We start from the raw sequence: 15,526 nt of genomic DNA on the forward strand, positions 1-15,526 counted from the left end.
GGAACGAGGAAATACTTCCACTTCGCGCCTGCCTTCTATGTGGTCGCAGTCAAGCGGTCATTTGTTTACCAACTAATGCTATTGCGTACTCTAGCACAGTTGTAACTACGAGCCGAAATACAGTTTGAATCTTATAACACATCACAAATTATAATGCTTCGGCTTACTGCAGTGAAAGCAGCTTGTGTTAGCATCAATAACTGCATTAAGGCTGCAGAAGACATTATGTGGAAGGGAGCGTACGTGTTGTGTAAGCGATGCAATTTATAACCAGAATAATACCGTATTAGATATTTATGGTAAATCTGTTTTCCTTTATCATATACACCGTGTTTCGATATGTTATTAGTATAAATGTTTTCAGATATCTTGGCGGCTTTTAACTTTACCCGAATTGCGCATAACGCAATTTTCGGCCTCAATACACCTAAAATTGGGCGCAGATGACCCTGAGCCGCCAAGATATTTGAAAGGGGTTATACTTTTAAAAATTCGGGAGATCTAGGTTTGTGTCCACACAGAAGACAGGCGTGAAGTAGAAGCAATTCCGCGTTTCGTCAGATGAGTGTGCGTCCCGGAGGTCTAATTTAGTCCTCTTTCCCTTCCCACCCTTTTTCTTATAAGGAAAGGATGGGAAGTGGAAGTGGACTTTCCGGATGAGAGGATGCATGCGAAGGGAAAATATTTTCCTCCGTCAATTAAAGTGCAAAAGCAAACATCCGTCGATTAAAGGTAGGCAACGCTTATGCAAATTGCATATGTCTATGGGCAACGGTCACTTCCCTATTTCAGCAATTTCAGGTAGCCGCTCGCTCGTTTGCCACCTTATGATATAAAAAAAAGAAATATTTGAAAATAAAGGCAAAATTATTTCTAGCATCAAATCGTTAATAAAATTATGATGATTTAAATTGTTAATAATTTAAATTCTTTATAAATAATTTTAAAGGAATTAATCAATCATTCGTCATATCGAGATAAATAATTTTCAAATCTGACTTTAAGTAAAAATTATGCATAGATTTCTAATGATGTAGAAAGTTATTATAAAATTCATTTTTAACTTGATAATATAATCGTTTGCTAAAAGTATATTGATTTATTGCCAAATGTAAAGTTCGCATAGAGATCTTCGCAAACAGTTCTTATGGTCACGAGGTGTGGCGGTTCTATAAATGATATATGATTTTCTTCGTTCGTTCAAATGTCTAAATGAATAGTCAGTGATAAAGGTATGTTATTTATTGATTTCCATTTCACAAATGTAAGATACAATCGATTACCCATTCACGATGTAAGTTTCATTTTAGGACTAAATCATATGAATGAAATGTCAATAGTACGGAAGTTCAATTTACTGTTAATTCGATAAATAATGTCAATAGTAAGAAACAGTTGATGGAATTGGCATAATTCACTAGCTGTCGCCATCGACTCTGTTCGCGAAGAATTAAAAACATGCGGAATAAGTAGCCTATGTGTTCTTCCAAACTATGCTCTACATCTATGCCGAATTTCAATGAGATCCATGCAGCCGTTCCGGAAATACCTTTAAACATCCATCCATCCGTCTAAACATTCGCATTTATAATATTAACTTTATCTACTAAATAACAGTTTATCTTTTGAGTAACTATAAATACGTGTTAATCATTGTTTTTTCGGACTTGTTAAATTATTCTCTAAACCAATCTGATTTATTACATTATTGTCATTGTGTTTAAATGGAAATATCTTTACATTTTTAAAGCAAACTTATCAATGTTGTAATCAAGAACAATATTTATTTAGGATCGAAGTGGATAGAATGAAAAAGAACATTTTTTTACCAAAGGAAATTTTGCAAGGAAATCCTTAAATATACATTGGCTAAAGAATAAAGCGGGGTTAATAAATTTCACTTAAGTATTCTTAAAATGACTTCCAAATAGAGTATTTTATGAATATTTATTTCTTTTTATAATTACTATTAATTAGGAGTGAGTGTTCATTGAAATTAAAAAAAAAACAAGTTGCCCACTATTTTCAACGACGAGATTTTCGCGTAAGTTTTAAACTCGCACAGCCGCGTTGTGGAATACCCTGTCTTCAGCGGTATTTCCAAACAGTTACGACTTAGGGGCCTTTAAGAAAAGAGCGTACACCTTCCTTAAATGCCGGCAACGCATCTGCGGTACCTCTGGCGTTGCAGATGTCCATGGGCGTCGGATCAAATAATATTAGGCGATTTGTTGCTCGTTTGCCTCCTTCTACTATAAAAAATATATATTACATTTTTAAGTCTGTAAAGCGTTTCTTGTTATTTAAAATTAACATGAAACCAATGTCACACCTTTGTAAAAGATAAAAAAGATTCACAAATACTCAAGGGACATTGTAAACAAGAAAAACCCTTGAACAAATTCGCATCAGAACAGTGTTGAATACATGTAAGTTGCTCGTATGAATCATGTGGACGGAACATGAAGGACGAAAGCTTTTTCGTTCCTTTTTAAATATTTCGCAGTGTTGGTAATTAGATACCAAAGGGACGTTGTTGAAAATGTAAAGGAAAAAGAAAGTAATAGAGTCGTTATTCGATATAAAAGTATTTTTTTAACATACAATGTACATAACATTTACTTCAGAGGTTTAGAGTAGATAATCGTGAGGTATGTAATAAAATAAATTACCCTATTTTAGTCGGACAAGAAGACTGATCAACTTTATTCCTTATAAAGTATTAAGTACTTAACTTAGTTTAAACTCAGGTCAGAAAGTAGTACTGTACCAACGCATTATGTAGGGGCATTGCTACGTTAATGGGATTATTTTCCTTGCTACGAAGAAAGAATATAAAAAAGTTTTTATTTAGTCTACTCTCTGCATTTTCTTTTATCAGCCCTCAGTCCTATCGGGTGTCACTACATAGGGAGCCTTGTTTAAAAATACCATCCTTAACGCCTGATTCTGTTCGATTCGGTTCATTCGTCACGTTAATGTATCGCTGTCTCGTTTTAATGTTGCAGAATAAATAAGGACAGAAACATTTAGCTTCAACTACACAAGAATACGGTAATTGTACGGAAGTACTTTTTTTTTTGTTCGTTTGCAGTAACACTATCCACAGTCGAAGTAATGAGCACTCCAAGGTATAAGATTACAGCGATATTAAAAAAAAAATGTCTTCATTCATTTTGTGCCATTTATTTTTTCTTTTTTTTTCTTTTATTGCTTAAATAAACGATTTAATTACATTCTATCCATTAGTTGCCTATGTACTATATTTTTTACCTCTAGTAAATTAACGATTTTTTTCGTGTCATATGGTTATGCCTTAAAAATATGTAATGTTGGCAGTCTTAAGACTCGAAAGTTCCAGAGGTCGAGAGGATTGCAGGTTAGAATTTTTTTTTTGTAAAATTTACTTATATTTCTTTTACCATTCCAACTAAGCTCTAGGCTTGTGCTAAAAAATGGTTTACGACAATAGTAGAATGGTGGGATTCGAACCCCCGACCTCGTGATCGGAAATCCGTACTCTTAACCATTAGGCTATTGACGCTATAAAATTGAAATTAATAATTTTTACTTTTGTACTTTTCATTTTTTATGTTATATTATTCTATTATTTGGACCACACTAACCTTGTGAGTCACACGTTAGGTTCACTTTCGCGCACGCGCCGTGTCGACGCGGCTTCCTGTCGAAATCTGATAACGTTTTCATGTAATGATCGATTGATTGAAACAAAGGCATTGTTATTTAAATAAATAATGAAAATAACAATTTAATCTGACACCATCGTTTTAATACAAAAGGACATTTTGTGAATCTTACCCCCATTAAGTTTTAATATTCGTCTGATACGTCAAATAGCCATTTGACTTTGTCTTTTTAAAAATTCAGCAAATTAGTTAAAGAAACCTTGTCATTCTTTCTTTCTATTTTTCTGTGACTCCATTGCCACTGTTTGCCTAGAGGAGACATTTACAAGTTCACCGGGCTTGATGAGGCCGAGCGCAGATGGCACTTAGTCTAAACCTTGTTTAAGAGTAATCTTTCTTTCTATGTGCTTTTAATTATGATACAGATACACAGTTACAGCGATTTCTCGGTATAAAACATATCGTCATCCCTGTCATTATCATTGACAAAACAGAGTTAACCATATGTTTCAAATAAAGATTTTGGTCTCGAAAACCCACGGTAAATAAAGTAATAATAAACGTTAAATAAGGATCTCCACACATTAGTATTTTTCAATAGCTAATACTGTTATACTGTAATACGTGTAATAGCAAACAGATCACACGTAATCTGTTCTAATCAATCCTTTACCTTTTCACCGGTACATTTTGAAACAAGCAAAGGATTGAGATGTACATTATTCGGGTCAGTACTTGAAAACGCCCACGCCGTTAAGAATATCATAAATAATACAATGTTCTCGGTGGTAAGATCCGCTTTCTCCGTGAATTGAATTCGATTCTAAGATCAATTTTGAAATTAATCTCTAAAACAATTCACAACGCTAAAGCCTACGCTAACTATGTTTAATTTATATAGTCGCTATTAAAAGCTAACTTTCTTCTACACAAATATTACTTTTAAAGAAAACTGCCAAGTATGGGTGGAAGGAAGATGCCAATCTGTTGCGCCAACCCAACCCAGCATTGGATATTCAAAAGCATGTTTTATAAACAAATAGCTGTCGCCCGTGTCTCCGTCCGCGCGGTAATAAAAAACAGTCAATTAGGAGCATATGTGTTCTTCCAGACTATGTTCTATTCTATATTCATGTCAAATTTTATCTAGATCCGTTAAACCGTCTGGAGATATTTTGTAACAAAGTTAAAGTTAAAGTATAAAGTAGTCTGGAGTATATTGTGTTTTCAAATAACTTGACAACGGTTAAAATAATTATGCAAGTAGGTAAAACTAAACGTGGATCCTCGCATGCGTTTCCTGACCGATATGTTCGAGGAATGAAAATTGTTATATTTGAATTCGATGAGACGTGTAATGTATTTCGAAATCATTGTAACACGTCCTGAATTAAATCAATTATTTGTTTGTTGCGCCACGGCACGGTAGCGCGGCCGACATTAACACTTACTTAATCGATACGGAATCGATTTCACCCAAAAACAACTCATGATTCGAGTAATACTAATGCATTGTCGAACCCTTAAGGCCCTGAACCTATATTTCAAAGCTTGTTTAAAATGCTTTAAAAACCTACAAAATTCTAATTAAGTCCTTTGTGATTAGAACTCGATGCAATTTTTTTTCTATTCTCCCTCTTTTTCACACTACAAAAAAATTAAAATGTGCAATGTGTGTGTGTTTTACAAGAAAGAGCGCACCTTACCTATAATAAAATAATTTACGTTGTTTGATTTTTCTTTTCATTCTCCTAATTACTTTATAAACTTCTTTATAACCTAGTTTATATCTGTCACTTGCTCTAATCGATTTTAGATAAAAATCAATTTAAAAACACATCAAACATTTGGTCAGAGAATGAAATTTAAAAATAAATTCTAAGCAAATTATTAATCGATTATTTAATTGGTATTTAATTAGGTTTTGGTGTTAATGTATTTGCTGATTCGATTGACATGATTTGGAATGTCAAGGTGAGCGAAAAAAATAAGCACAAGTAAGGCATCCAATAAAAATGCATGATGCTATAAAAATAATATTGGAATTTGTATTAGAATGGGGAGAAAAACTGCCTTTTGCTACCGACGATTGACAGTGCAATGACAGCTTTTGTTTTTTTCCGATTTAAAAGCGTTGACGTTACTGACAGTTACATCTCTATTAGTTCAAAACCACAGATACAAACCGCTACAAACAGCACCAAAATGGCGAAAATCAAATAGGCACAAAATAACACTTCTTATAACCTGTCTAAAATGTGTATCTTTTTTTTCTTTTATGGCGTTTTCTGTACCTAAATAGGTATTATATATTTTGTGACAGAAGGAAGTATTTGACAGTTGAATCATTTTGAACTTGGAAATAACCAGCTTTTTGCAATATAAGAACATCACTAGAACAAAATATAAAACGTTTGCATTTCGATTAGCAAGAATGAGCGGAATGATTTTCGAACGTTTCGTAGAGCTATTAAAGTTGCTAATTGACTTCTGGCGTTGATTGCGAATTTTGAATTTGTGGTATACATTTCTAGCAATATTTTTAATTAGAACATATGAGTTCTCATTGCTTTGATAATTTGACTCCTAGATAATGGCCCGAAAACTCATAAAATATAATACTATTCTATGGAGACTATTTTTTAGGACTATTAAATAAAATAAAATGTAAAAAGAATAAACATCTTATTTACGATTTTGATCGTTTGATGCATAATAACAGAAAGGAAACATTCCCAGTTTCCAATTCTTTTACTTAGTGAACACCCTGACGTCCACAATCGTTTCGATTTGTTCTCACTGTTGTGATTGATGATATCATTAACAGAATCCAAGTTTCATTTTCCGTTTACCAAAACATATGTTGATCGTAATTATTAAGTGAATTTTTGTCGTAGTTTTATAATTTAACTTTTATATTTGCTAATGGTGAAATATCAAATCATTTACTAAGGCGATTTTGGGTATGCAATAATATTTTGGAAAGGGCCGAAAGCTCAATAAAGCCGTGACATTATTTTTATACAACTTCGTCACTTTTATAATTGTTTTTTAACTTGTAGGTTACAAATACAATTAAAATACAAATAACAAGCGATGATGTTAATTAAAATAAAAACATTTATCTGAATCATATCTTAAGGTTAACATGTAACTTTTAGAAAGTAGGAAGAAATCAATGAAAGTGAACTGAATAGTTTTTATAGCCTGCTTTAAGGTATTTTTCAAGGCCGTACCAACATCCTGGTGGATTTTTGTTCGACCAGAACATGATAATAAACAAATGACGGTGAAAGAAAGAATTGTTCATGACGCGCGCTGTATATAACATAACCTAACCTCTATCGTATTTTTAAAATAAAATATTAGCAGATTTTTGTTAATTTACTAATAATTCTTGTATTCCAACTAAGCTCTAAGCTTGTGCTAGATTTACATCAATAGTCGAATAGTGGGGTTTCGGATCGACCTAATAAGAAAACAATACCCTTAACCATAAGGCAAGTGCTTCATCTTCACATCTATGTTATCGTATCGCGTAAGTCGCTAAGCGACTAAAATCGCCGGGTTCCAAAGATTTACGTTGCCTTGTATAAGAAGGGCCTTACAGATCGTTAAATTTTATAACTCAGAGTAAAATCCGCGGTGCGAACATCGCGACAAACATGCAAAATAAACGACTGTTACACTAATAAACGTAAGATAGATATACAATTCAAGGTTGTAAAGAGGTGTTAAGTGGCGACTCCCACGTGGGCAGTCGACTCGGTAACAGGTACAAAACGTCAGCAAAGCTCGCAATCAGCTCCGAGCTTTGAATACAGAGAAATGGACTAAGCAAACACGACTGTTGTATTTAATAAATTCACTAGTTGTCAAATGTTATAACAATTTAGTTTTTATTATTATCTCAATAGATGGCGGAACATATTACTAGATCATGGTATTAATTTATTTGGTATATTTATCGACTTGCCGATCGCATTTCATAAAAGTTGACTCGCACCTAGATATAACCAGTGTTTTATTGTGATTACTCTATACAACTCCAGTGAGAAGGAGACTTTTTGAGTGCTTTACACTAGTAGTAACTGTATTTTTTAGGAGCGAAGAGGTTATGTAAGGATTACGATCATAAATGTGCATAGTACATTGACATTTATGGATGTATAACGTAAACACACATAAAAATACCACAGAAGCAAAGCGAAGAATATACCATTCGTTTGTATTTGTATCTGAATGTGATGCGTGACAGGTCCTGTCGTTAAAAGTCAAAGAATCCGAGCGATGTAAAAGGAAATCCGCGAGAATGCGATGCTTTACTTTTATGACGTTGAACGCGATCGGCATTGGTCCTTCGAGTCATTGTTAAATTTACTCACGACCTCTCACGCTCAATACTAAAATATGATAGCTTTAGCAGCATAGAGCTCAGTATTTTGAATCTATTTTTGACTTTTGAGATTCTTTCATTTTAGTATCAGAAGTAGAAAGTTCTAGAAATGTATTATATTAAAACTTAGCACTAAAATTACAAGATATGTTGCATCAAATACTATTATAGTATAGATAAGAATTTTTTACGCATATTTCTAACTCATTTAAATTACAATAGACAAATTATTGTCACTATCTAGAGACCTGGTATATACATACAAGAATAAATACATTCACTTGTACCAAACAAAAAGCATTAGCACCGAAAATGTACCGTAAATAGATTTGTAAAGGGCCATTGCTTCGACGTCGACTCGCATTTATATTGCGGCCGTAATGCGATTTCAATTGAAAAATCGTGACATGGATTGTTTCGGATTTTTGTCACGTACAAAATATTTCGCTTAGTTACTTTCCAAACAAAATTCAATCTTAGATCCATTTGGGTCGTTGTAACGTATTTAATTTGAAATTCATGGTGATCACCTTTAGTTAGCTGGTCAACTTAACGAGTAATTTCTATATGAGTAATTTTAATATGTTTGAGAGAAGAATTAGGTGAGTTCTGACTCTGACTGACTTATAAAAAAACAGCGTCTAAAGCCACTCGTTATAATTTTGCAGACTCTATAGACGAGGATAGACCAACCTTTACGTATCATTGTCCTATTCTAAATTAACGTTTAGTGAGACAGAGACGTGCTATTGAATAACTTTGTGATTATTAGGAACAATCCGTAGCCCAAGAGCTATTCGCGTCCGTTGGTCATATTATATAATACCTACTTTACTATTTTTTGGTAATCTACCATCGATACACCATCACTGCTGTGGGCTAATTTGACTATATATTTATAATCTGTACAATCTAATCTGACTAATCTAAATATGACAAATATCACCGTTACTCAACTGATTATGTTATTAATAAACATTTTCTTTTTAATCATTTGAAATTCGAAATATCTCACAAAGTAGCCACAAACTCGAATCTGTGGAACTTTACTTATTTAAAGAACGTTATCTGTGAGCTTGCACAGATAATAAAATAGTGAAATAAGTCACATCTCGAAACTGACGGGCGGGGTCTAGAGTTTCGTCATACGAATTAAAAGATAAGGAACACACTCACGAGGAAATTAAACACATAGCTGACAACTTTTAGACCTGTTTAAACGATTACATCATTTATGTTTCCAAAATCATCTTGCGTACATATGTGTAATATTTGAGTTAGCCATTTTTACTTGTCCAACATTTAAAACACACCCATTGATAGGGTTCCGTAAAGTTTTTTAATTGAATAATGTTAATGTAAACATTCTATTCAGCCAATTGAAATGGATATATTATTTCGAAAGATACTCAAAGCGTCAATGCAAAAACAAATTAAAGATGCAGTTATTGAAAATTATTTATCTATAGTTGTGTTCTAATAATTTGTTTTAAGAGAATAAATAAAACTGCAAACAGATTATTTGTACCCATCATCATCAGCTCACTATAAGTCCCCACTGATAGACTTGGTGCCTACCCTAAGTTAATTAGGCCATAGTCAACCACGCTGGCACGGTGTAGGTTGGTTGACTTTAGGCATATCTTTGAATTTCTCGGCATATATGTGCAGGTTGGATCACGATGTATTCCGTCAGCGTATGATCGTCGGATAAATGTACATATGTGAATCGAAAAACATATTGGTACAAAGCGGGATTCGAACCCAGGACCTGCAGTTGCAAGTGCTTTAACCCCTGAGCAACGAACGCTTCATTATTTGCGTACTACAGTAATATAATTAATGACATGTCATTTTAGAAGACACGCATATAACTGAGTTGAGATGTATCAAGGGCCCGGTGCAGTTGAGTCACTCTCCATCTTGCTTATCAAACTGTCATCGTTGAGTTTTTAAATAAAATTGAACAGCTAGATATTTATCGCTCTAGTTAATTTAGCTTATTAAAGGCCCGGCTGTACTTGTACAAAATCTATTAAATTGGCGTGGGATTTATACAAAAGTACGTTTAGTTTTAATTGGTGTTTACGATCTTTTATTTTGAGGTTTCTTAAATCTTAGTAGTAGAGAAGGATATGACGTAATGTATTTAATTTGGTTATCGAATGTTAAAGTTAGTTAATTCGTAGGCGTAATAAAATTTTACGAACTTTTAGAGTTAAGCGAGAAAAGATGAACAAATAAAATTTGCATGAACGAAATATTTTATTACAATGTTCCTCTAATTGCTGTTAAAACATCAACAAATCATTAAATTGCCAAATAAATAAAAATCGCCGATTTAATTGCACGTTCGGAACCGTCGTAAAATATTCGCGGAGGCTGTATGGCTTTAGTGATGGCGTATTATCGATTTTAAAGCAGTAGTTATCGATAAAGTTTTAAGGACGTGTGGTGGAATCGGCCCCCCGCCTAGCGCCCGGCCCGGTCAGCATTGGCAGTCAGTGTGCTAAGGCGACGCGCAGTGCGCGCTTGTGTTGTGTACGCGCGCATTCCGTTCGTTAACCCTGCGCGTGCGATCGAAACATCAGCTGTCAAAAGTTCTGAAATTTCGTAACAAAACCCTTTGACTGTGTGAGGTCGTATTGTTACAGTTAGATGTGACACGAGACAAAAAAACGCTATAGTTATGGCGCGAGATATTTCAGTATGAATAATTCAAGTAGCATAAAAATTTGACGTTCCGCTTGGCGGGTTTGTGTACTAGTGTTGTGATTATAAAGTGTTGTGGTGTTTCGCACGTTCTGTGGCACTGTTGTCGTGCAGTTATCATGACACATTAATGTCTTTCGAAGCTGATATGTCTATAATTAGCGAGCTGCGATGGTTGCAAGACGAGGAGTTGTTTGCTCTTTCATTGCAAAACGGTATGTTCCGTGATTATGTTTTTTGTTGCACAAACCGGTATCGAACTATGCGATTGAATTGGTAAATAAAACTGTCCATAGAGTCTATATTGCTTTAATTAAATATTCTGAATATATGTAGTAATACTAATCCGATGTAATCAGATTTATCTTGCACTCTTGTGCTCGTCAAATAAAAGTGTGATAAAACATTTGGTTATATTAAATTACTATAAAGTACAGTTTCTAAACTGTAGTACATCTTTACTTAATTATATTTATCTTCTTTTTATAACATGTTCATCGCCAAACATACTCAAATATTGACTCATTAAATATTAATTACTTTTATAACAACGTTAAATTGTCAACAGAAAGCAATTTGCTATATTACTTCCACATCAAACTCCATTAATACACAATTAGAAAACGAGTGAGTACACGAAATGGTTAACCTCGCAAATCAAGTACAACTGATCGATGTATTTTAAGTACAATAATACAAGTTAGTTTCCGAGAAACTTTAACTTCAAGTTAGCATAGTATAAAAAATCAAGTTCTGGTTTTTATTCCCGCCAAAAATATATCCTCGCTGATTTAGGTCAGAAGTCTAGTTATTGGTATAATGAGCGATACGAAGGCCAAATATTTTTATTAGTAAATTTATACAAAAATTGAAGCTTAAATTAGTTTAATTGTCTTTTTTAATAGCAAATAATATACTCTAAAAGAAATAGCAATCAAATAGTAATATATCAAATTCCATTTGTTATTAAATTAGAATGAAACCAATATCAAATCTAATAAAATAAACCTCTTACCACGAAAGCATAACGGAAATGAATTTCGTTAATAAAACTTGTAATAGCGATGAATTTTATTAATTGAAATTGTTTGATAGTACAGGGGCGATGCTAGCGTTCCGCTGTAAGTAGGAAATAATGTCCAAGGTGAGCTAGATTCTTACCAGCGAAACTCTTGTTTATTATACTTGAGCACTTCATAATGAAGCCTGCTTTAGTGTTTAGAGACACGCTTTAAAGTCTTAAATGTCCATGACTACAGTTATAATCATCAATACATATACGAGTATAAAAATCAATTGCTGTTCGTTAGTCTCGCGAAAAGTCGAGAACGGATAAACGGCTTTATCTTATCTTGGTCTTGAAATATTCGTGGGGGTCTGGGAAAGGTTTAAAAGGTGAGAAAAATTCGTATAATTGCCGGGAAAACCCTAAAAACAGCCTTTTTCTTTTTCCCATACAAATGTTTTCTAAATAAAATGTAAAGTCAATTTAAACTTTATTGACTATTTTTTTTTTGATTCCGCTTGGACAAAGTCGCAGGCGACAGCTAGTTAATGATGAAATTTACTATATTCCGAAGTTTATAAGTCAACTTCCTGTGTCTAAGGAGACTTCCGAATCATTGTTTTATGTCGTTGACACATTACTTGGAATTATGAATAAACATTCAACTTCCAAAATGCATATTATTAAGCACGTTAATGTAACTAAGTTATCTAAGTTACTGTCCCTTGAAGTAAATGATTAATTATATCTGATTCAAGTGTGACATTATTGAAGATAGCAAAATAATACCAATAATAATTAGACATTAATCGTGGGTTTCGGAGACCAAAATCCATGAAGACAACATAGTGTTCGAAACATAATAGATTTTGGTATGGAAGTTTTATACAGAGATTTTGGTCTCGGAAACCAAAGGTACATCTTACTAATCTAACTCATATTATAAATGCGAATGTTTATGAATGGATGTTTGTTTAACGATATCTCCAGAACTGCTGCATGGATCTCACTGAAATTTGGCATAGATGTAGGACACAGTCTGGAAGAACACATAGGCTACTAAGTTTTTTTTGTTTCGCATGGACGGAATCGCGGGCGACAACTAGTGTTTAAATATTTCCTACTACTAAAGACAAATGAAACTTGGTAATATTTTTACTGTAAAGCATATTAATGGAACATAAAATGTTATATTTGTTGCAAAGAGAAAAAAAATATAAAATAAATAAAATTATTATCAACCAATGTCACACGTGATTTGACTTTTTAACTTGAAGTTTGTGATAAATTAACAACATTATACTTCTACCAAAAAATATGTAAGAAGATTTAAATTCTATACGTGTAATGTGAAGCTCAACTTTGTAAACATGAACATTTGCCTACCAACTTCGGTTACGATTTTCGACCTTGCAATAAACATGTAAAATTATGATCTGTCCGTACGTTTCAAGACAATATCAGATTGCAATGTTCGGGTATGTCGAGTGCTTAGAAATTATACTTTATTTTATTGTTTGTATTACAAAATTAAAAAATAACATTTATAATTTGTATTTAAATTAACCCTTATGTTCATTTTGTATAGTATACCATACAACTTTATAAAAATATACGATCACTATAAAATAATTTTTAACTTTGTTTTTTGCTTTTTTTCTAAAAATAAACAATAAGACTTGCCACAATAAGAGTTAATCGCATTAAATAATCAAAAAACTGTTCAATAGTCTTTTAGTCAATTTTTACAAAACCTATTTGAATTTGCATCCCTTAATCTCCCTTTATGAACCACTGCATCGTAAACCATTAGTGTTTGGAAAGCCTTTAAATAAAATTCGCAAAAAAATGTAAAAAAGATTTTGAAGACGTTATCAATTCGATGTTTTTTTCATCATTCGATTTTACATCCTGCCAGCATCGAACTAAGGATAAACCAGGAAATTAAAATCAAAGTGCGTCCGTCACCATGAAAAATAAAAACCAGATAAAGCAAAGATTCATTCTTTAATTTGCATATTGTCAAAATACATTTATATTTGCTTAAGGTTTGTTTATTTAAATGTCAAATGCCTGGATGACTTGCCTATGATGACGTAGACATAATATCATTTAAATATGCATACTTTAAAACAATATACAGTTATAGATTCATTCACATTCTGTTTTATCGTAATAGTGTTATTACGCCTACGCGTTTCGGACTAGCCGCCATTTACAATTACAAGTTCTACAAGACGCAATCTATCTTTTGTTTTTTTCTTGCCTTGTTTTACGTCTATCATTAGTTTACAATTCTTTGAAATATATATACGTATAATAACAACAGGACATTGACCTGATGGTAATTAAAACTATATAATATTTACAAAAAACAACCAGTATTTTGATGACTAAAATTTAAAATGCACAAGTAGACTGAATAACTATCTGTTAGACTCCGTCCGGAAATTAAAAAAAAACTTAATTAGTAGAGTATATGCTCTACATCTATGCCAAATTTCAGAGAGATAAATGTAGCCATTATGGAGATACCTTCTCACAAACATCCATCCATCAATTCTCATTTTTAATATTAGTAAGATGTACACATGTTTTATGATGTATCATGAAATAGTAGCCATGGTCGGCCAATTTTGAAGAGTAAGGTCAGACCCAGTCTATACCGTCAAGTTTATTATAGATTTCTAATACACTGTACCTACCAAGTAAAAACGACATAACCAAAACGTAATGAGATTGAATGTGGATGGCTATAAAGGTAGAGGAAGACCGAAAAAGTGTAAGAAAGAGGAAGATTCAGATATGACGGCTGATAGAGATGTAAGGAGGAGTTGTACATACTGTACCGACGTGTTACAAATTATGAAAATAGAAAGAGAAATATTTAATATAATTGATACGTTAATAGGGCGTATGTATGTGATATTGAGGTTATACAGCACGTATTTGGTGCTTCGTTGTAATGATGCGTTAAGTAACTCGCCTGTCACTTCTGACGCTGTCACTCAACGTCACACATGACAGGAACTAAGTAGTGTTTAGCTGATAATGACGTCTGTGAATCGATGCATCGATTATTCGATATCATGACTGTAATGATGTATCGATTAAAATTAAATATAGGCCAAAAGTAGAACAAATGTTGTAGCCATTATTACGCGGTACCGAAAGTTGGTTTATAACATTAGGGTCTTCGGGAAATGTTATGAAGGTTCTGTGGAAATATTTCTCGTTGATTTACTTAACTATTTAAAGCGTAATAATTCAAACTGTCTTATTTATCATATCTAACGCAATATAATGAAGGTAAAAAATATTTAAATCTTACTAATATTATAAATGTGAATTCTGGATGCGATGGATGGATGTTTGTTTGAAGGTATCTATAGAACGGCTCAACGGATCTCGATGAATGTTGGCTTACATATAGAACATAGTCTGGAAGTACACATAGATTATTTATTACGTTTTTTTTAATTCCGCGCGGACGGAGTCGCGGGCGACCGCTAGTATATTATATAATTTTCATACTTTTTTTCAAGTAAAAACAATCAAGCAAAAAAATGCAATAACACTTTGTAATTTGCTGTAAACAAGAAAATTACATTAAAAAACAATTCATTATTCAAATAGCGAATATTGTTTAATAGTAAGCATGCGGCAAGAATTAATTGTTCCTGTTAATATTATGTGTAGGAGCGTGTCGTAATTACTAATCCACGTGCGGACAAGTGACGAGAGACTACCGGTGATGTCATTGCC

The 15,526-nt window shown here is 33.0% G+C and overlaps 1 protein-coding gene across 2 annotated transcripts in view; it reads left to right on the plus strand.

Moving 5' to 3' along the window:
• The window catches only part of cv-c (RhoGTPase activating protein), a 194,585-nt gene that overhangs the window by 10,226 nt on the left and 168,833 nt on the right, over positions 1 to 15,526 (plus strand). The window contains exon 1 of one of the 2 annotated variants that reach the window (XM_013310777.1): positions 10,563 to 10,970. The exons of the other annotated variant lie outside the window; for it this stretch is intronic. Coding sequence (XP_013166231.1) covers positions 10,886 to 10,970 — 85 coding nt within the window. The 5' untranslated portion in view covers positions 10,563 to 10,885. Of the gene's footprint in view, positions 1 to 10,562; positions 10,971 to 15,526 lie in introns of those variants that run through there. 2 annotated transcript variants of the gene reach the window in all.

Source organism: Papilio xuthus, unplaced genomic scaffold, assembly GCF_000836235.2.
Source record: "Papilio xuthus unplaced genomic scaffold, Pxut_1.1 DF827714.1, whole genome shotgun sequence".
NCBI classification, from domain to species: domain Eukaryota; kingdom Metazoa; phylum Arthropoda; class Insecta; order Lepidoptera; family Papilionidae; genus Papilio; species Papilio xuthus.